Source organism: Ictidomys tridecemlineatus, chromosome 3 (assembly GCF_052094955.1).
Source record: "Ictidomys tridecemlineatus isolate mIctTri1 chromosome 3, mIctTri1.hap1, whole genome shotgun sequence".
Lineage (NCBI taxonomy): Eukaryota > Metazoa > Chordata > Mammalia > Rodentia > Sciuridae > Ictidomys > Ictidomys tridecemlineatus.
Window position 1 is genome coordinate 208,966,050 of NC_135479.1, and position 20,275 is coordinate 208,986,324.

At 51.1% G+C, this 20,275-nt stretch overlaps 1 protein-coding gene and 1 long non-coding RNA gene across 6 annotated transcripts in view; one reads left to right on the plus strand and one right to left on the minus strand.

Annotated features, from left to right (window-relative positions):
• Positions 1–346: 346 nt before the first annotated feature.
• Positions 347–15,469, minus strand: LOC144376487 (uncharacterized). 4 transcript variants are annotated; one of them, XR_013437024.1, is made up of 3 exons: positions 15,305–15,442; positions 2,821–3,838; positions 347–2,549 (listed from the first exon to the last, which is right to left on the minus strand). It is a non-coding gene; the product is annotated as an uncharacterized LOC144376487 (long non-coding RNA). The 4 variants fall into 4 exon arrangements; XR_013437025.1 differs by having other exon boundaries at positions 347–1,880; positions 2,416–3,838; XR_013437023.1 differs by having other exon boundaries at positions 347–3,838; positions 15,305–15,469.
• Sim2 (SIM bHLH transcription factor 2) overlaps positions 15,258–20,275 on the plus strand; it is a 46,526-nt gene continuing 41,508 nt past the window's right edge. Inside the window, exon 1 of one of the 2 annotated variants that reach the window (XM_078044620.1) lies at positions 15,258–16,315. In XM_078044620.1, coding sequence (XP_077900746.1) covers positions 16,129–16,315 — 187 coding nt within the window. In that variant the 5' untranslated portion in view covers positions 15,258–16,128. The remainder of the gene's footprint in view (positions 16,316–20,275) is intronic. The other variant, XM_078044621.1, reaches the window with a different exon arrangement.

Sequence of the window (20,275 nt, forward strand, 5' to 3'; positions counted from 1 at the left end):
AGAGAGGACAGGGATGAGGAGAACCTCCAGAAACACTAACTGATGCCAGGTACAGTGGCACATGCCTGTCATCCCAGCAACCCAGGAGGCTGAGGCAGGAGGATCACAGTTCAAACCCAGCCTCGGCAACTTAGTGAGGCCCTAAGCAATTTAGTGAGACCCTGTCTCAAAATAAAAATTAAAAAGGGTTGGGAATGAGGCTCAGTGGTAAATTGCTCCTGGTTCAATCCCCAGTACTGAAAGAAAAAACCAAAATGATAAACTTCTAAAGGACAAGTCATTTTTTTAGAAAAAATCAGTAAAACTGATGAAAACCAAGACCAGAACAACAACAACAACAAAAATCTTCTTTTCTTCACCAACTTTATTGAGGTAAAAATTGACAAAATAAAAAGTTTACAACACGATTTGATATAGGTATACACTGTGAAATGATTACCACAATCAAATTAACTCCTTTGCCACAATTACTTATCATTTGTGGGAGGGAGAACACCTAATAGCTACACTTATCACATATTTAAAGTAAATAATACAATATTACTAACTACAATCACCATGCCATACCGAAACAAAACAAAGAAACTTAGAAGTGCAAAGGGCCCATGGGTTAAATCATCACTACAAAAATCAATCAATAAATGTGTGTGTGTGTGTGTGTGTGTGTGTGTGTGTCCTAGACAATGTGATGAGGCAACCAATAACTAGAATGAGAAATACAATGGATTGTAAAGGACCCAGATAGGTTGTAATAACAGCATGGCATGTTCTTCTTCTGGGTAGTGGTGAGACTCGCCCATCCCTGATGCAGGCACCGTGTGTGTGCAGATACCAAGGCCACCGTCCTGTGGGGGTCACCCATCCATGTGGGTTGAGGTGGCAGACTCAGGGGAAGGAGGGATGCCTGGCTTGACTTAGCTACCTCTGGCCAGGCACAGGACATCAGTCTGGTGGCTGGCAGGAGGAGGAACCCAGCAGCTGATTGCAAGGTGGGGCCCTGGAGCATCTGTAAGAGTCTGAATTTTCCATGAAATCATTCTCATGCCTGAGCAGCAGTGACACGAAATAACCAAAAAATAAAAACAAAACCAGCCACCCATGACCATCAAGAGACGATGGCAGGAGAGAGGAGGGGTGTTGCTCGTTAGTATCTTCAGCGTCTCTTCTTTCCTGCTCCTGGGACAAGAGTCTCATGATTGCATTTTCCTGGGTGCAGCTAATGATGGGCTTAGCTCAGACCAGGTGCCCTCAGTGTCCCCCAGAGGCAGAGTTGGGGGAGCTGCAGGAGGAAACTCCCAGCTGAGACCGTCCTCTTGCTGGGGCCAAAGGAATCGAGCTGGGTTTGCTCTTGTCTATTATTTACTGAACTCACCCAAGGGGAGCAGAGGGGAGAAGTCCTAACAATGGACGTACATGTGGGAGAGGGGGGTGTCGTCCTTGGAGAACTAAAAAGTCTTACAAGACTCTAATACGCACGGTCTCATTTAGATTTTCTTTTAGTTTCTAAGCAGTTGGTACGCATTTCTAAAAAACAAGAACGCTTTTCTTAAAATATACATGTATCATATCATCATTCATTGTACCTAAAAAAATTAACACGAACTCTTGGATAGCTTCAAATATCCAGTCAGTTTTCATATTTTCCTGATTTTCTTATAACATTTGCTGGAGCTCAGATGGAAACAGGTCCCTGCTTTCATCCAGCACCTGGCTGATATGCCTCTGAAGCGTCTTCATCTACAATTCCTTCCTCCCCTCTTTTCCCTCTCCACTTACCTGAAGAAACTGGGTTGTCTTTCCTGTAGTTCTCCACTTTCTGATTTTCCAAGAGCATTCTGGTGTGGTTTCAGTTATTTCTACATCCCTGGATTTCCTGAAAACTGGTACATTAATCAGCATGTCTAGTTAGAGACTGAATCCACTTCAGCATCTCTGTTTTTGGTAAAATATTTAATAAGGTGTGTGCTGGGCGTGGTGGCACCCTCCTGTAATCCCAGCAGCTCGAGAGGCTGAGGCAGGAGGATCTGGAGTTCATAGCCAGTCTCAGCAACAGTGAGGCGCTAAGCAACTCAGGGAGACCCTGTCTCTAAATAAAATACAAAATAGGGCAGGGGATGTGGCTCCATGGCTGAGTGCCCCTGAGGTCAATCCCCAGTACCCAAACAACAAAGGATAAAAATAAAAGGGCTGTGTGCTCCATCGGGAGGCAGGCTAGATCTCCATTCACTCTGGAGAGATCCCTCCCTCTCCTACTCACCCCCGAGGTTAGCAGCCCCTGGCGGATGCTGCGTGATCAGGAAGGAGATTCATGATTTCAGCAGAGGTTTACAACATACATGCTGTACCCCAGTTCTCTAGCTTTTGTTTCTATATGAGGTGAATTCTTCTGTTCACCATCTCACACATGTTCTTTACCATTTTCTTTTCCTTCAGTCCCCACTGGGCCATGTCTGGTGGAGCTGGAGTCACCGTTTCCCATCACGATTTCCTTCTAGTTGTACGGACTGGTGAGATCTGTGATTGCCTTTCTCCATTTTCCACTAAGTTTTCTAAATTAACCAGGAAGGAATGCAAAAAAAAAAAAAATGATCCAGGGTTCTGCAAACTGCACGGAGCAGGCAGAGAAAGGAAAGTGCTAAGCTCTACTGGAGACTGAGAGTCCACCATCAGGCAAGAGTCCAAAAGCGTCCTTCACTGATGGGATGCACCTGAGGCCAGACATGACAAGCAACAGGATGCCAGTAAGCGGTGGACAAGACCAAATCAGAGAGCATCAAGGGTGCCCGGGCACATAAGGCCACATAAGGAGCCAAGGCTCACCCTTCTCCCAGGAGGGGCACGGGTCCTCTGCACATCCTGGGTCGGACTCCAGCAAGCCCAGGGCGTGTTCCAGCCCAAGTGGAGGCATCTGTTCTCAGCATGGAACCCCAAGCCTGTAGGGGTACAAGGAAGAAAACAGGCAGACACAGGGAAAACTTGGGGGTGCACGTCTCCCCAAGTCAAGGGCCTGGTGCTCAACGCATGTGCCTTTCAGCCGAGGAAGACACGTGGTTTTGTTTCTTTTGTGGTTACGGCTTTCTAGCGTTGGACACTGTGAGTCACAATCGTGTTTAATGCGTGAACTCTGGGCAACTTGACCCATAGGACAGACCACTACTATTTTTAGGGAATGGCTCACAATTATCAGAATAGACTCAAAACAGTAGAAAGTAAACACGCAGAGAACTAGTCTTTAAAAACCAAGCAGCTCACCTAGTGAGCTGGAAAGGAACAGGAAAGGAAACCTCTTTGGCTTTGACCCATGCTCTTCCTGACCCATTAAAATATACAAGGGCATCAGTCATTGAAAGCTAAAATTAACGCCTCATGGGTCTTGCCAGAAAGTTCTGGTGTCTCTAGTGGGGATTTTCCATGCTCTTGCAACAGTCCAGCCTCCGCTGCTGCTGGCTTGCGGGGAAATGAAAGCTGAGTTTCTTGCCTGGTTTTCACAGCCCATGACACATGGGCACCCTGCTTGGTCTTTGGTGAGAACTCCACTCTGGTCCCGTTCACTCAAGGGCACCTATGACGTGCCTGATGCAAGGAGGTACACAAGACAGGCAAGAGCATCCGCTGGACCTGGGAACTCGGGCCTCCTAGACCTTCCACTCCTCACTGGCCACAAGATCCCAGGTCAAGTCTCAAAACTCACGTAGCTTCTAGGCTCTGGAGGGACTCCTAGTGAAAGCAGCACGCGCCCAGTCAGGTTGCTGGATAAAGTCCCCAGCCGAGCTCTCTCTTACCAGCTGTGTGACAGGAGCCTGCAGCCACTTAGAAATGGTCAGGAAGGAGCAAGTGGCTGGAATGGAAGTTTGAAAGGAAGATCAGAAAAAGACCATGTGTGACCATTCCCTCCTGTAATCCGGCTGTAACTTTCACACAGTGAAACATAATAACATATAGACTCTTAGGAGTACTGCCCTGTCCACACGAGTCCCAAGTTGAGATGTAGAACATTTCCAGCAGCCTGTAAAGGGCAATTTCAATGTGCAAATCCCACCAGTCAAGTCATGGGACTTCCGTGATGTTGCCATAATCGTCCTCCTGCCTGGCTTCAGAGCTGCTTCCTGAAGTGGAGATGGGTTGACACGTCTCTCATGTCGTTCCCTGGAGCCCAAGAGCACCACATATAGACTAGTCACTGGTTGTGGGGTCACAGATAGAGTAGGCAGCATACAAGACCAAATAAGTGGGAGTCAAGGACAACAAGGTCACATAAGGTCATGTAAGGGATAAAGCTTCACCTTCTTTTGGATGGGGCACAGGTCCCCTTGTGCATCTTGGGTCTGTGTCCAGTGACCCAAAGGCAGCTTGGCTTGGAGTTTCAGTGTGTGCCCAGTTTACTGGCCAATGATGCAAGGACAAAATCTACCATATTGTCTTCCTCCTAATGTACTATGTAGACCAGATTTTCTTTGTTATAATTTTTTCAAAATACTGATAAAATTAGTTCGTGGTCAATAAAAGTTGGGCAATACAGCAGCGTTATTTGAAACAGCCAAAAGGTGGAACCACCCAAATGTCATGGATAGATAAGTGGATAACAAAATGTGCTCGCCCTGTGCAGTGGAATGTTACTCATCGGTGAAAAGGAAATGAAGTAGTAGTACAGGCTACAACATGGATGAACCTCAAAAACATTACGTAAGTAAAAGAAGCCAGTCACACAAAAGACCTCTGCTTTATGATTCCATTCATATGAAAATCTAGAGTGTGGGAATATAGAGAAACAGAAAGTAGAGGAAATGAAGCCATGGGGTGTGGGGTTTCTTTGTGAGCTGATGAAAATGTTCCATAATTGACTATGGTGAGACTGGACATGTCTGCAAATATTCTAAGACCATTGGATTGTACACTTTAAATGAGTAAATTGTACAGTACATGATTATATCTCAGTGGTATTTTCTTTTTAATTTTTTTAGTTGTAGATGGACACAATATCTTTATTTTAATTTATTAATGTGATGTTGAGGATCGAACCCAGGGCCTCATGCATGCAAGGCAAGCACTTGACCACTGAGCTACAACCCCAACCCATAAAGTGGTATTTTAAAAAAGAAAAAAGAAATTGGGGTATAGTTCGGGGGTAGAGGGTATGCTTAGCATGTGTATGGGTTCAATCCCTAGCATCTCCCCCAATTTTTTTTTAAATTCAAGTTTTTTTAAAATTAAAATGGAGGCAAGGAAAGGTAAATTGAAAGACCACTCCCAGTCTTACTACCTAAACATGCTCATGGCCAGCACCGTAAGGAATCTCCTTCTGGTAAAGTCCTGTATATAGTTATGTTGTTTTACTTAATTATATTCATATAATATAGAGAGCCTTATAGGACTGGCATGATTTCAACTTGTATCATTCAGGTTTTAATTGCCAATATTTGGAGTCTCGTGAGCTATTTGAAGAGGAAAGGGATTGAACAGAGAAACCTCAGCACTAACAAAATTATTGGGAGGACTGGGGAGAGCAGCCAGGCTGGTTCACCAGAAGAATAACACATGCAGAACTGGCCAGCCAGGGCAGCTGTGGACACTGCCATAGCCAACGTCAGCAGGATAGGAAGCTGCCACTGTCATTGTCAATCCAGCAACAGCCTTGCTAGCTGGCACTCAGGATCAGCAAACCACCTCTGGGACTGTTGGCTTCACAGCAGTGTCATTGGGACCTCTGCCAACACAGCCATAAATGCATGTGTGCACACACGTCACACTCACACACACAAAAAAAGTGTTCACTTCTTGGGCCTACTGGCAGAAATCCAGCAGCAGAAAAGTGACTTCCACCTTGGTTCTTGAATAAGTGATTCAATTGTCTGCAAATAATTCGCAGCAGGAAGCCTAGCTTCAAGGGATTCTTAGAAGAGTAATTGTATCTAGGAAGGTTTTTAACGCACCATCTTGTTAGAAACTTTAAAAATCTTTTTATTAGCTGCTTGATTTTTTGTTGAATTATCTGTATCAGCATTTAATTAATCACCCCCACCCATTTATGAAAGTTTGCTTCCAGAGTTTAACATTGTAACTATTCCAGGCTTGGGTGTAGCTCCGAGTAGAACCTGCCTAGCATGTGTGGTCGCTGGGTTCCATCTCCAGCATGTCAAAGCAAATAAGTAAGATTCTACCGTTCAATCTTACAGGTCATAATGTGATGATAATGCCAATGATAACAGCTAAAGTTTATTCAATCCTTTCTTCTCCCAAGCAGTGTGCTTGGCCCTTTATATTCATTATATTTATCGATGATTTTTTTACTTAAAACTCACAACCTCCTTATGAAATGGTTATTATCCCCCATTGAACAGATAACAAAACCAAAGGGCTTACAAAGTCAAACCTTGATTTGACACCAAGTTTTGCACCCTTAACTACTATACAAATACTCAGGCAAAAAGGCTTTGGGGGGGTATTAGACATGATTTCCTTGGACACATAACCAGAAATAGAATTACTAGTTCAAAAGCGGTGAAGCTTTCTAAGGCCTTTGATACACATAATCAGGCCAGATTCTCACAGTCATTGTCAGGACCAAGAATATCCTCAGTGGCAGAAACTCAGTTTTATCATGCAAATGCCTGGCTCAGGGGTTTGGCACACTGTGGGCACTTGATGAATGTCTCCTGAATGAATAGCAGTGTGTGTAGGAGGACACGAGGGCTCTCCAGTCCAGACAACTGCATTCCTTTGGCCGCAAGAAGTGTAAGCTGCTTCTAAGTCAGTCCAGCACCGATTGCACATGGAAATGAGCAATGAGCCAGAACATGCAACCCATCACGTTAGCCACCTTCACACGCCAGGGGAGTCATTACACCAGGCCAGAACTGGCTGACTGTGAAAAGGACTAAAATGATCTGGCAAGACATAAGTCAGGCACATGTGTGACCATGCATGGGGCTGGAGATGGCCTCTATTCTTTTAGGTAGATAAATGGGGGGGGGGATTTTTTGTTTTGTTTTTAGCAGGTACAACCACTTTGATTTGGATTATTTGATAAGCTGATTGCCCTATTAAATGCTGGTTCTCTATATACATACTAGATTGTCACAGTCCACCAGGGCCCAAGGCAAGTTAGACTGGGAGGCCAATGCATTAGCTGCTGCTGACCTAAATACCCTTTACAAGCTCTGCCCTGCTTCTCTACCAGGAAGGGGTTTAAACCCACATAACCAACCACCAGCTAAAGAAGTTGATATTGCCAATACTTTGCCACCTCCATGTACTGCTTTTCCCTGCAAAGGGTAGTAGCAGGAGAGTGGGTCCTGGGCATGTCACCACTAATGTGCAAAACACCTGCCACAATCAGCTGGCTGATAACAAGGTGGGTCTGGGTGGCAATGAGTGTGCTGTCCTTTGTCATGTGGGGGTTTCCATATTCCTTTTTGTGCAAACTTATCACCTTTTGAACTGTGCTTTTTAGGGACTTTTGAAGAAATACAATTGTAACTTGCATCATCAAGACTTTTAAAATACCTGAAGAAAATGTCCATGTCACTTGATTCCTATTACCCAGGCTGTTCTTAAATCTGAGCATCTGTATCAGATCCTCCTGGCACAGTCAGAGGAAGGCTGGGAGGCAGTATTACCCAACCAGACCCTGATTTTATTTATTCCACATGGCCTAAAAACATGTTTGAACATAACATGCCATAATTTTTCTGGTGATTTCTATGAATCATTTTTAATTATGAATAATGTTTTTAGAGACAGTCCTGCGAAATTTTACCCAAGGTTCCCTTGACAACCATCCCATAAAGTATCTAAAGTGCAGCAGCTCCCATGACCCACACAGAAAACCAACTTGAAAGCATGGATTCCTAAAAGATTCATAAGTCAGCTCTGCTTAGACCCTGTCTCACAATTCACACATGCAAAGGGTGACTGAGAAATTTAGATCAACAAACATAGCCAGAAAAAAATTCATTTACTGTCAAATGATTGTTCAAAGGGTTTTTGTACAATATAAATTCCCAGCTCCACTTGGAGCCTTTTCTTAAAGCTAGGAATTTTCTATTTTAAATTATTGCCTTCCTGACCTTCATTCTAGGGTTTTCAGCTTCTAAGAGATCAGCTGTGATTATGGCAGGATGCGTTCTTGCTCCGTAGCTCAACCCAGGTCACTTCCAAATTAAAATGTTTGATGATGAGTATGATTTCCATTTATGGGATTTACTTTCAGAAAAAATATCCAGCTGCTCAAATCAAGTAGGGTCCAAATAAGGTATCCTTGGGATGGAGGGTGTGCTCAATGGTAGAATATTTGCCTAGCAAGTATGAGGCACCAGCACTACAAAGATAGATAGATAGACAGACAGATAGATGAATGAGATACTCTTAAAGAACGGATGGGTGGGGTTAGTCTAGGAATTCCAGCACTTTTTGCAGGTGTATCTCTCCTGGAGTCCACATTCCTTCATTTGACAGTTGACAGCTTCTCTTTAAAAACAAAACAGGGAGGTGTTTTCTAGTCAATTACTGTAAGTAGACTTCAAAAAAATATTTTGTAAGTTGTTCTTGTGTGCTAACAATGACATGGTGTTGATCTTTTTCCTTCCCAGCCCCTAATTATACAAGAATCAAAGCAAATTCACACATGATATTTCCAAAACTGGCAACCTTGTTTAAATTATTTTAAAGGTATTTGATGCTTTGGCTCTATATGCAGACACTGGGGGAAAAATACAAGACAAGTGGAAAATGGCTGTTTGGCCAGGAGAAACTAGCACTGAATGGTGATCTCCCCACGCCAACACCTGATTTTCTTCCCCCAGTGCCTGGCTGGATTTACTCATATGTTAGATGTCTCAAAACACTCGTCCTGATCCCCTACGCCCAGCTCAGGACCTGGTAGATGGGAAGGATTCTCCAAAATAAATGCAAGGTTGAAATTGAAGCCTCTCACACTGCAATAAAACGGTTTAATTGGCTAAGACTTTGGGAGAGGAGTAGTACTTGCTCGATTCCAACCCATGGAACCGTGCACCCTGACCTCCTCTTCCGAAAAGAGTACAGCGACAAATGTGCGAGTCCAGCTGAGGAAGGCTCCAGAGGGCACACCCGCCTGGTTCAAAGGCTCTGGGAGAGAAAGCAGAGAACTCCGTGGTCAAGTTAAAGGATGCCATTATTCTATACCGCAGGGTATAGAATGAGTTGGTGCAATAACCAAGATTATTTTTTCTGCCCTCAAAAAACTGAAGAGGGTGTTGGAATTGCCTCCTCCAAAATACATATATACTCAGAAACCTCACGGTCTGAATCCACTCTGAACTGATGCTTCTTCCTGGGAAAATAATCTTGAATTAAGGAGAAGTGCTTATTTTAAAAAGGCTTTCGTTTTACACGAAAACCTGCTCCCCTCTGTTCCTCCTCCCCAGGGTGCTGGCTCTGACACCTAGAGGGAATTCTGTCTGGGGGCAATTTAAAAGGGGAAAGGAACGAAAAGGGGACGCTGGACTCTCTTCCTCAATCCGAGAGCCTACCAAAACTCTGCCTCCAGCGCAAGAATTCCAGATCCGAGCTGTGACTAGCACGAAAGAGCTAGGGCCAGCCTGGGAGGGTTTGGAGACGCTAAGAAGATGAAGTCCTCCCACCAGATACCCCATCCACAGGGCCGGCTATCGCTGGCTCCCGTCGCGACACGGGCCTCGGCTCCCTCCTTCCTCCGGGTCCCTACCTCCCGCGTGGAAAGAATCTGGGGAACAGGAACGGAGCTGGGCTGAGACTCGAGTGGAAGAGGATGCGGGATGGGCCGCTCTGCCCCAGGCTCGCCTGAGAGATCCGCGCAATCCCACACGACCCCACCCCGAGTGCCCGAGCCCAGGCCCCCTCCCCGAGCGTGCGCACCGCACGACCTCCCTGCTCCCTGCGGGGACCCCCAGGCCGCCGGGCACAGGCCCCTGGCGCTGCAACCTGCGGGCCCTGGCTGCGTTTCTAGTGCTGTCGGCCCTCGGGGACTCTGCTGGCCTCAATTCGGGAAGCCCGAAGAGCTCCGAAATCATCCCTGAGATGGCACCCTGCTCCGGGGACCGGGTTACCCAGGCCCTTCTGCGGAATTAAGGAAACCTCTGGCGACGGAAGCCTGACCTCCCCTCCCGCCCCTGCAGCCGGCCTGGCCGCGTGCTCCACTGTGGCCCGCAGCTCAGCGGTCCCCAGGCCGGCGTGGCCCCGCCGCCGCTCCGCTCCCAAGGCCAGCTCCGCTGGTCCGCGGTGCTTAACTCAGACCTGGAGTGAGTACCCCAGGCCCTGGACCTCACCCGCTTCTCCCCGGAGGCACGAGTGTGTTCCGCTTCACACGCACCTCTCAGGAAACCCACCTTCCACGCTGGCTTCCAAAGGGAAAAATGCAATCCGCGCGAAGCGGGAAGGTGCCCACACCCGGGTTGGGGCAGCCGCGCGTGCCCAGGCCTGGCTGGAGGGCGCCGACCCGGCCCGCACGCCTGCACCCCACCCCACCCCCGCCTTTCCGCAACTTTTTCTCCATCAACTGGGAATGACTTAGCTACCTTCCTGAAAATTTGTTCAGAGGAGGCAAGACATTTCTCACCATAGCTTTGTTGTGCAAATAGATCCATGGCGCGAATTAAACGGAACGAGGCGTTTGTGTCCTTAAAGAACCGCGACTGTCCTATATTGGGGTCAACCCTATATCAATATTGGGCTGTCACTACTGGGTGCTGGAAAAAAAAAATTGAGCCCACTGTGTTCGTGCTTTCTTTGATGTGCAGAAATATTTATCTCAGGTGGATAGGTTTTATTCGGTTCTTAAAGAGATTTTTTGTTAGTTGATGTTTTTGAAGGGATGTTTCCACGACGCCCTTAATGAACTAATCGGTTTTGAGATTTCGAGGCGATGTGTAATTGATGTAACCACCGAGGACTTTCAGTACACACTAGACCAAGAGGCCTCTGGCTCAAGGGTATCCAAAAGCGACCCCAAGCTCTCTGAAAGCCATGGGGGTTGTTTCTAGAAGAAAGTAGGGCTTTGTTGGAGAGTAGACGGGCTGCCTCTCCCTAACCCGGGATTTCATTTAAATTAACACGGACCAATAACGGTCTGCCAGAAAGCGGGTCCAGGGCAGGTGGGAGGATGTCTGCGGGGACTTCTGCTCTGCCCTCTCTCCACTGGGAAGGGCCCGGCTCTGAGCTCAGTTCCAAGAGATGGGAACAGCCATTTCCCCCCAAAAGAACCTACCCTTCCTGGAGGGGTGTGTGTGAGCCCGTCAGCCCAAAGTGCAAAAGCCCCCCACCCTCACCTTCTTAGACACCCAAGAGAAGGTAGAACTGAGTTTGGGAAGAAAAATGCAGAGGAAAGGGCTCATCCCTCATCTCAGGTAAAATAAAAGTGTGCCCTGGCTGCCTTTACCCAAACCAGGCGGGGCTTCTGTAACTCCCTGTGGTCTTCTCTCAGGAATTTTTAATAGCTATAATTAATTACCAGTGGCAATAACTGTTTTTGATCCCCCAATGCATCCCTTAAGAGAGTTTGAGGCCCCCCTCAACCCACCCCACCGTATTCCAGGAATCAGTAGTCATTCTGGACAACCAAGTCCAAAGAGAAGGGCTTTTCCTCCCAGAATCCCAGGGAGCGGAGTCCATTTCAAGCACCCCAGCCCCCACTGGCCACCCTGGAGGTGGGCATAATCTCCCTGCTTTCAGGCCTTTTTGCTCTCTCCTCCTTTCTCTCCTTGGGGAGAGGGAACTGCTGTCCCAGTTTGGTGTTCCCCAGCCACCAGTCCCTGGACCCAGTGCAGAAAGGAGGATCCGCACACACGATGTTACTGCGATGGAATCAGATAATCAGTCACCCCGACCAACCTAAAACCAAACATTTTCTCCAAAGGAGTAACTTCCAGTAAAAGAAGTTACTATATTAAAAAAAAAAAAAAACTGAAAAGAGAAACTTGTGTCCCTCAATTACTTTAGAAGGAGTGAGCAGAGCAAGTTACTGCCTTGACCTCTAGAGGAATAAATTATTAGGTAATGGCTCTGGCTTCCTGTAATTAATTGTAAATGATTAATTTATATTAATATTGCAATTAGTATTACAATGGTCCTATGCTCCTTTCTAGGAGTAGCAATGACCCCAAAGAAAGCTGGTGATGTCTCCATGGGGTTTACACATGGAAAGCAGTGAAAACTCAAGGTATTCTTTCAGAAAATCAGACCAGAAAATCATATATGTGATGCTGGACCGCAAGCGGGGTTTCTGAAGTAACCACATTGTACTAATTGCCTTTGTAGACAAGAGCTTATAAATCACATAGGATCGAATCTCGGCAGCTCTGAATTTCCTGTTGCCTCTTGCTTGCTCTGGCTGCTGAAGTTCTCTTTAAACTCTACTTTGGCAGAGGTTGGAAATCCAGTGCCTGTAATGGAGGGTACCCCACACACACCACCCCAACCTTAGTAACCAGGTCTCTGATCTGCCATTGCAGCAGCCTCTTTGGAGCCCATTCCCGGCGGAACATCTTCGGGTCGTCCCCCTTGATCTCAGGCGACAGTCGGTTTCCGCTGGAGATGGGCTTCTCAGGTAGGCTCGGGGCGCCGCCTGGGGAAGAACAGTTGCGGAGCATCTGAAGCGGAAAATCCAAACAGATGTGGGGCGGCCTGGGACCGCCCCTTTCCTCTTGAGGCCTGAATTTCGACCAGATCAGTTTCCTAGTGGAAAATTTCTAAGAGATGGGGTACGCAGGGCATGCTCCCGGGCCCAGAAGATTGGAGCATGGTGCCTTGCAAGTAGGCAGCTCCCGGGAAGCTATGGACCACATCTTGCGGAGACCCCTCTTGCTCCCTGCCCTCTACAGTTTGCTTCCTGGCCAGTAGGCCAACAGCGGTTCTGGTGATACCCTGGACTGGGGTTGATAGGTGGGGTTCACTGCATCTTTGCCTCTCCTGGGGCCATGAGCTGGTCAAATGTGTGGACCAGGAATCTCTCACCACTTCAAGGGGGAGGGACACGTAGTAGGTGGCCAACTTAAGGTCACCACGGGATATTCCTAATTACTCCAATTAGCACTTGTTCACTGCTGTACCAAGTTTAAGCAAAGCTTCTAACTTCATACTGTCTCACATCTAGGACTGTCTGGGTGTTGTCCTAATTGTTCTGATCTGAGGGCCCCAGGCTTTAACTCAGGTAGGGAGAGCCATGGGACGGCCCCAACCAGAGACTGGGATTTTTTCCTTTCACTATTCCACGTTACTATCACTATCCTTTCCACTTGGGAAACCTCAAGACTCCTGCCCAAGTACTTGTGGTACTTTCGATCATGCTGTCGGGGGACTCTAGGCCCATAGCCAGTTGTGTGTGTATGTGTGCCCTGAAAGAATGTTTGTGCCTGCTGGGCATCTGCTGAGGCCGACTTTGGGCCTGGAAGCATCCCACACCCTGATATCTTAGAGGCTTCTAACACCCCATTTTGCTGTCACTCAAAGGAGGCGATTTGATCCTGTCTTGAAGGTGCCTAAACAGCGGCTGCCACTGTAAAAACCCGGTCTTGAGAGCTCAAGCGCGCTTTCGGTAAAATCTGGGAAATTTGGTTTGAGCAAAGTTTCCGTTCTTGTTACTAGTCGGGTTTCTCCCACTTCCACTTAGCCATGTTTCTGCGATCTAGGTAATCCCCTTCAAGCCGGGGAGGAATTCTCCCGAGTCCATAATTGAGGGTTGGAAATCGTGGGGGTGAGAGAAGCGTAAAATCCTCCTGAAGCCTGGGAAGTGCTAGAGTGCGCTTGGGAGGGAGGCCTGCAAGAAGCTCTGGCGGGACCGGTCCGCAGCCCTGCTCTTGGAGCCCCTTCTCTGCAAGGCCCCAGGCATTCATCAGCGCCGCGCGGCGCGGGATTCTGGTCACGGAAGGGGGCCGCGGACGCCTGTTTGGGGCACCTGCGGACCCGCGCCGCTGACGCGCGGCCCCAACTCTCCACTCGCACCGCTGAAAACTGGACAGCGTGCCTAGATCCGAAACCCCAAAGGAAAGTGCGGGTTCCACTGCGCTCCTGGCTGGTGCAGCTTCGCGGTTTCCCAGCACCATTCCTAAGAACATTGGCCACAGTGGGTTTAGCAGGACTGGGCAGGCTGATGCCCAAACCAGGCTTATGCTATGAAGCCCAGGGAGGGAACCCACATCTCCTCCAACGCCTCCAAACTACGGACCTTCAAAGGGGTCTGGGAAAAGGTCAGAGCGTCTACTGCAGGCACGGTAGCCGGAAGCTGCAGAGGAACGTGAGAGCAGCAGACTCCTCCCGGCCGGAGGTAGAGCGGCGGCACCTACCTATCCCCCTATCCCCGTCCCACCTCCTAACCCGTGCCCACCCCGAGGTCGGGGGCCTCCCGGCCCCATAATTCTACAGCTTTTAGCACAGTGCCAAGAGCTCCCTCAGGGCCCAGACACCCAGTAGGAACTGCCCCCTGGCCTGTCCCTGACCCCGTGAAGCAGGGAAGCTGGCAACGGAACCGTCCTGGGGCGTTCAGACTCCAGGAAGGACCGGGGGTTTCGGAGATGGCAGTGGCGGGGGTGCGGAGGGCCCAGGAGCCCGAAGGAGGAGTTGGGGAGGAGAGGCGGGATGTGACTCTTTAGGTCCAGTGTGGCCCTGCGGGAGAGCGTGTGTTCCCAGAGCCCGCGCCTTCAGCAGCGCCTCCCTTCTCCAACTGCCTTCTGCCGACCACCACGGGTCCCACCAACGTTCCCCCAGTGGCCCTAGCTCGGTGACACTCTCCATGAAACGTCCGCCCAAAAGCGATTCCCCGAAATTTAGGCTGCGTTAGATCAGGCTGCGGGACTGCTCTGGGCTGCTGGAGGCAGGGCAGTTGGGCCCCGTTCCCGCCGGCGCCCCGGAGAGGCCTCGCAGCTGGGCTGGGCTCCCCGGACCCTTCCCTCCCTCTGGCTCGCGCGCCCGGGCGGTCTCCCGCTCCTCTCAGAAAAGTATCAATCTCCTTTCGCTCCGGAGTTTCCAGGAGAGAAAGGGCAGAAGAGTGACTTCGGAGCGTGTCGGGAGGGGACTCTTCCCTCTGGGCACCCCCTTTCCGCACGCGGAACTGAGGAGGAGGGCGTGGGACCAGCGCGGACTTGGAGGCCTCGATCCTCCCCACAGGGCACTTGGCCGCCGGGTCGCGCCGCCTCCTCTTGGCCGCGCCCGCCGGTGACCAGCCGGGTAACCACAGAAGAGGCCTCGGCACCCCTCCCTCGTTGCTCCTTCGCCCCACCCCGCAGCCCATCCTAACGCCCACGTCCCGCGACTCGCTCTCCAGAGCCGGTCTCCGCGCCGCGCAGCGTTCACTCACCGCGATCTCCCCGAGCCCGGGAGCGCGCCCGTCTTTCTCGGGACAGTCCCTGGAGGTAGAGACGCGGAGGCGCGCCCGTGACTCCAGGGCCGCGGCGGGGTCGGAGGCGAGAATCGCTGCCCCCGCCCCCGCCGCGGTCCCTCCCCCTGCCTGCCCCCCCGTCCCGGCCCCGGCGGCCCAGTGCTCCGCCCGAAGGCGGGTCCGCCATAAACAAACGGTGCTCGGTCGCACGTGGACTGCGGAGCAGCTGCGCCTCCCAACAGATCGCGGACTCCGGCGCGGGGTCTTCAGGCACAGGGAGCAACCAGAGAGGGCAGGAGAGCGCGCCCAGGCCTGGGTCCGGCCCAGCCGTCTCGGTCTAGCTCCCCTCGGCTCGGGTCCGCTCCATGGCTCCGCAGCCGCCGCCGCCCCTGCCGCCCTCCAGATCGGAGGGGCCTCGCGGCAGCGAGTGCCAACACCCGGTTAAGGACTAAACTGCACCACCGCCTCTTCGCTGGACCCTTATACCCTAAGAAAAGCTGAGGCCGGGGAGACAGGAGGCTAGAAGAGTGAACAGGAAGCAGAGCTCGGGTCGCCGCGGAACAGTCCAGCTCCAGCCGCAGCCGGAGCGCGGGGCGGCGCAGCTGGTTTGCGCTGAGCTCTGGGCTGGCAACTGCGGAGAAGTTCCTCGGTGCCCAGGCCGGTCCCGCGCACCTGTCCGTCGCCGGCACCCGGGATTCACCTGGCCCCCGGGTCCCCTTTCCCGGTCCCAGCTGCCGCAGCCTGAGCGGGACTCCGCGGGCCTGGAGCGCGGCCAGGTCTAATATGCCCAGAGCCGAGGCGCGATGAAGGAGAAGTCCAAGAATGCGGCCAAAACCAGGAGGGAGAAGGAAAATGGCGAGTTTTATGAGCTGGCCAAGCTGCTCCCGCTGCCATCGGCCATCACTTCGCAGCTGGACAAAGCGTCCATCATACGACTCACCACGAGCTACCTGAAGATGCGCGCGGTCTTCCCTGAAGGTGAGGCCGCAGGTGAGCGGCCGGGAACTCCGGGGAGTTAGGCAGCCTCGGCCCTGGCAGGAGCCAGCCCAGAGGGGCCATCGAGGTCTCCCAGCCAATACTCGGGTGTCTTGGGAGGGCCCAGCCGGGGACTTCAGCTGGGACGCAGACTCAGGGAGAGGGGCCAGGGCCACCACGGCCCAGGCGACCAAACCATCTCTTGGCTCAGGGCAGCGGCAAACCAAGGATTGTTCCAGGGACCGGCGGTCCCCAGTTGGCGTTGGCATGCGAGTCCATGCAGGTTTTACGCTCTCTCTTCCTTCTTCCCGCTCTGCTCCTCCTTTCCTTCCTCCCTCCTATCCTTTCTTTTCTTTCTTCTTTGTGAATCCATTTTAGTTTTGTTTTCTTTTCCTCTCTTCTTTCTCTTCCTCCTTTCCATTTAAAAAAAATTCTTCGTCTTCTTTTTCTTCCGTCTCTTTCCTCTCCTTCTCTTTCTCCTTCTTCTCCTCTTCCTCCTCCTCCTCCTTCCCTTTCTCTTTCTCTCCCCCACCCTCTTCTGCTCTGGTTTGGTGTGGTTTTGTTTTCTTATTTTTTCTCTGTTCCTTTTTCTCCTTTCCTTCTTATTTACCTACCTCTTTTCCCTCCTTCCTTCCTTCTTTCTTTCTTCAGCTCCCGTTTCTTTTTCGGGCCTTCATCCCTCCTTCTCTTTCTGGAGAAAAGAGAGCAAGCAAGCAGGGTGCTCGGTGAGGCCACAGCCACCGAGCACTCGTGGGAGTCAGTCCTCGGTGCTGCCCTCCCAGTCCTCTGGGGATCGGAGGGTTCGGGTAGGAGAGATCGCGGGTTGGTGAGCTGAAACACCCGCGAAGAGAAAGGTAATTATTTCGAAAATGGCAGGCAGGGCAGAGCTTAGCAGTTCTTTTAAGATTGAAAATACACTACTGGCGGACGAGGACTCACCATCAGGCAGAGATCGTAAGAAATGGTGGCCTTTCCCAGCACGCACACGTCGGCCTCCGCCAGGGACTGTGGCCACCCGGCCAGACCTCCAAACAGCAGGTCCAGGATCTCACCCCCAAGGGACCCCGACACTGCCGGGAAGGGCACTGTTCAGGGTTCTGATGGGCGCCCCAGGATTTCCAGGCCCTGGAGCCACACGAGAGGAATTCGTGGTTAAGAGACCACTTCAGCTGCAGGGCACTGGAGGGTCGCTGCAGTACAGGCGACAGGTGTCTTTTGGCCACAGGGCGCCTCCATTAATATCATCCGCGGCCCGGCACTCGACCCGGTAAGCTTTTGCGCTCGGCGCCTCCAAACGTGGTATTTGCGATGGTTTCTGGGTCTGCAGCTGCGTTTTCCACGGTCTTCCTTGTGGAGCGCAGCAGGCCTTGTCGGCAATTGCGGCCTGCAGTCCTGCGGCGGCCCGGGTCCGGAGCAAGCGCCGGAGCAGCCTGGAGCCCTAGGGAGCTGAGCGGCCGGAAGCGGTGGCTGGGGCTCTCGGGAGCCTCCCAGCCTGGCCGCGCGGTCCGCGGTCGAAGGGCGCTTTCCTCCTGTGCGCGGAAGCGCTGAACCTGCTGGGCTGGGGCCTAGCGCACGTTCCTGCGTTTCCTAGTCCGATCCGCGGAGAACTCTTCCCCAGCCCCTTCCTTCGCTGGGAGTTGTTCACCGCGGTGTTTCCCTACTAGTCGGCCCAGCGATGAGTTCTTGGCTACAGAAGTAGAAATGATTCCTTTCCAGCTGAAGTTTCGGTGGACATTAGAAGCGAATTAGGTTTATAAGGGTCGAGTCTCCTTTCCACCCGGGAGTAGTGTTAACTGGTTTGCTGTGATGCGTCTAATCCGCTTGCTACAAAGCAGACAGGGTAATGGGCTTCTATCCTCTGTCCTCTCTCTTCCCACCTTTCTTTTGGGGCGGGGGAGAATAAATTATCTGAAGAGTTGTTTGTTGCCAAAGATTTCTAATAAACCAGAAGTTAGCTAATGGGAGCGGTCTGGGGAAAAGGGCTTATTTTAAGCTATTCGTTGTTTTAGGGATTTCCAGGGAAGTTTGCTAAAATGTTGAAAAGTGGCAGATGTGCTGCCACAGCAGACATTTAAATATCTGTGGGGTGTATGTAACCAGGGAAGCACATCATCAGGCCTTTGGGTCCAGAATGACTGAAGACTTTGCCCCTTGTTGTGGTGTTGCTGGGGTTGATGCCTTGAGCAACTGCTGCCAGTGCTGTGTTCAGGAGCTGCCTACTCCAGGGGCCACCTGTATCTCCTGGGTTTTGATCCTGGAGGTTGGCTCTAGATTTTGTACATGATCCTGTATCATAGTGCACAACTTGGGGAAGGGGGCAGTGGCCTAATCCTTTCCTACTACACTTCTTGAAGTCAGGAAGGGGAGCCATGCCGTCTCAAGCACTGTCCCACTGCTCATGTCTGGGACCTGAAGCTTTGGGCTGCAATGCCTACTCCCCCCAAGGCCAGTCTGGGTCTAAGGAGTTGGGAAGCTCAGGGCACAGGGCAAAGAGAAGTTGCGTTTAGGAAGAACTCCACCATGCAAAAGAACTCCCTTGCCCTCAGCGGTTTTGAATCCGCTCCCCCCCCCCTTCATTGATTTAACTTGGGTTCTTGAAGCACCCAGGTTGCCAGGGCCCTGCTGAGTTGCTGGGGTCAGGACAATGACCCCACGGAAGTCTTAGAGCCAGAGCAAGTCTGGATATCAACCAGAGCTCTGAGATGGCTTACAGCTAGCTATTGGCTGAAAATAAAAGATACAGAGTGGACCCATTTGCCTGAAGCAGGTGGGATCCCTGGGTAAAGAAAACCTTTGAGACCAATTTAGTACTTTGGGATGCAGAAAATGAACGGCACAGTCTTAAGGACCGGTGGGATCATCAGGAACCCTTCATATCTGGGGAAATTGAGGCCAGAGAGGAAACTGGCCTCCCCAAAGGCCCTGCAGCAGGGGGGGAGTAGGACAGTAACTGCGATGGCAGCCAGTTGCTGTATATCCTCCTGCTCTGCATTGAAGAGGCCAACAGGAAGAGGAACTCAGAGGTCCCACACCAGGGCAGAGGGAGGCACCAAAAACCCAGGCAGACACCTGCTGGCAGGCCAATTCTCAGGTTTGGGGAAGTCTTTTAATTTTTACATTTGGGTCCGAGAAGGCTCTGTCATCCTGCCCTGGTAGGCCTCAGTCTCTTTGTAAAGCGGCCCATTACCGACTCCACACCCATATAGGTGCACAGTGGAACCTTGTCATAGGTGGCAGTCCACTCTGGTTACCAGTGGCTGTAGACTCCGGGTGTTTCCTGGACCAGGCTAGGCTTAAATGGCAGTCGCGGAGGAAATCACTGCCCTGAGACTAAATATCTGCCGCTTTCTGGGTGGCTACCTTTTCTCCCCTTCAACATAGAACTAAGATGTGGGAGGTAGATAGGGTGGGTAAGGGCAGGAGAGAGCAAGGTCGGCTTTGGAATTCGGGCTGGAAACTAAACACTGGGTGGGTTTTAGCGAGTAGTTGGAAAGCAGATAAACCTAGGGTTGCAGCAGATATGGAGTGCAAAGGGTCGCCTTCGCCCCTCACAGTCTTGTGACCCTGGGTTCCGGAGAGGAGGCTTCTTGGAAACCGCAGATGTACGGAGGCAAGAGACCTGTGGGTGCTTCCTGGCCGTAGCTGCACTGTGAACACACTCGCCAGGACGTGGGGTAGTTTCCATGGGTCAGAGGGCCAACTTGGGCGATTCGGTTTCCCTGGAGGAGTCCCGAGGAGGAAAGGGTGGCGTTTCCTCCGGGACCTTGCACACCGACGGCTAGCTAGGACGAGGGACTAGCCTCGGGTCCCGGCTCAGGAATGAAGTGGGAAGCTGAAGACCCAGAACCAGGGTGTGTGGAGGGGGAAGGGCTGAATTGTCCCCGTGACTGGGTTGAATTCAGTTGCAGGCAGCGGGCTAACCCCCGACCCGTACACCTGAGCTCCGCGGGGAGGAAGCGCACGGACTGTGGGATT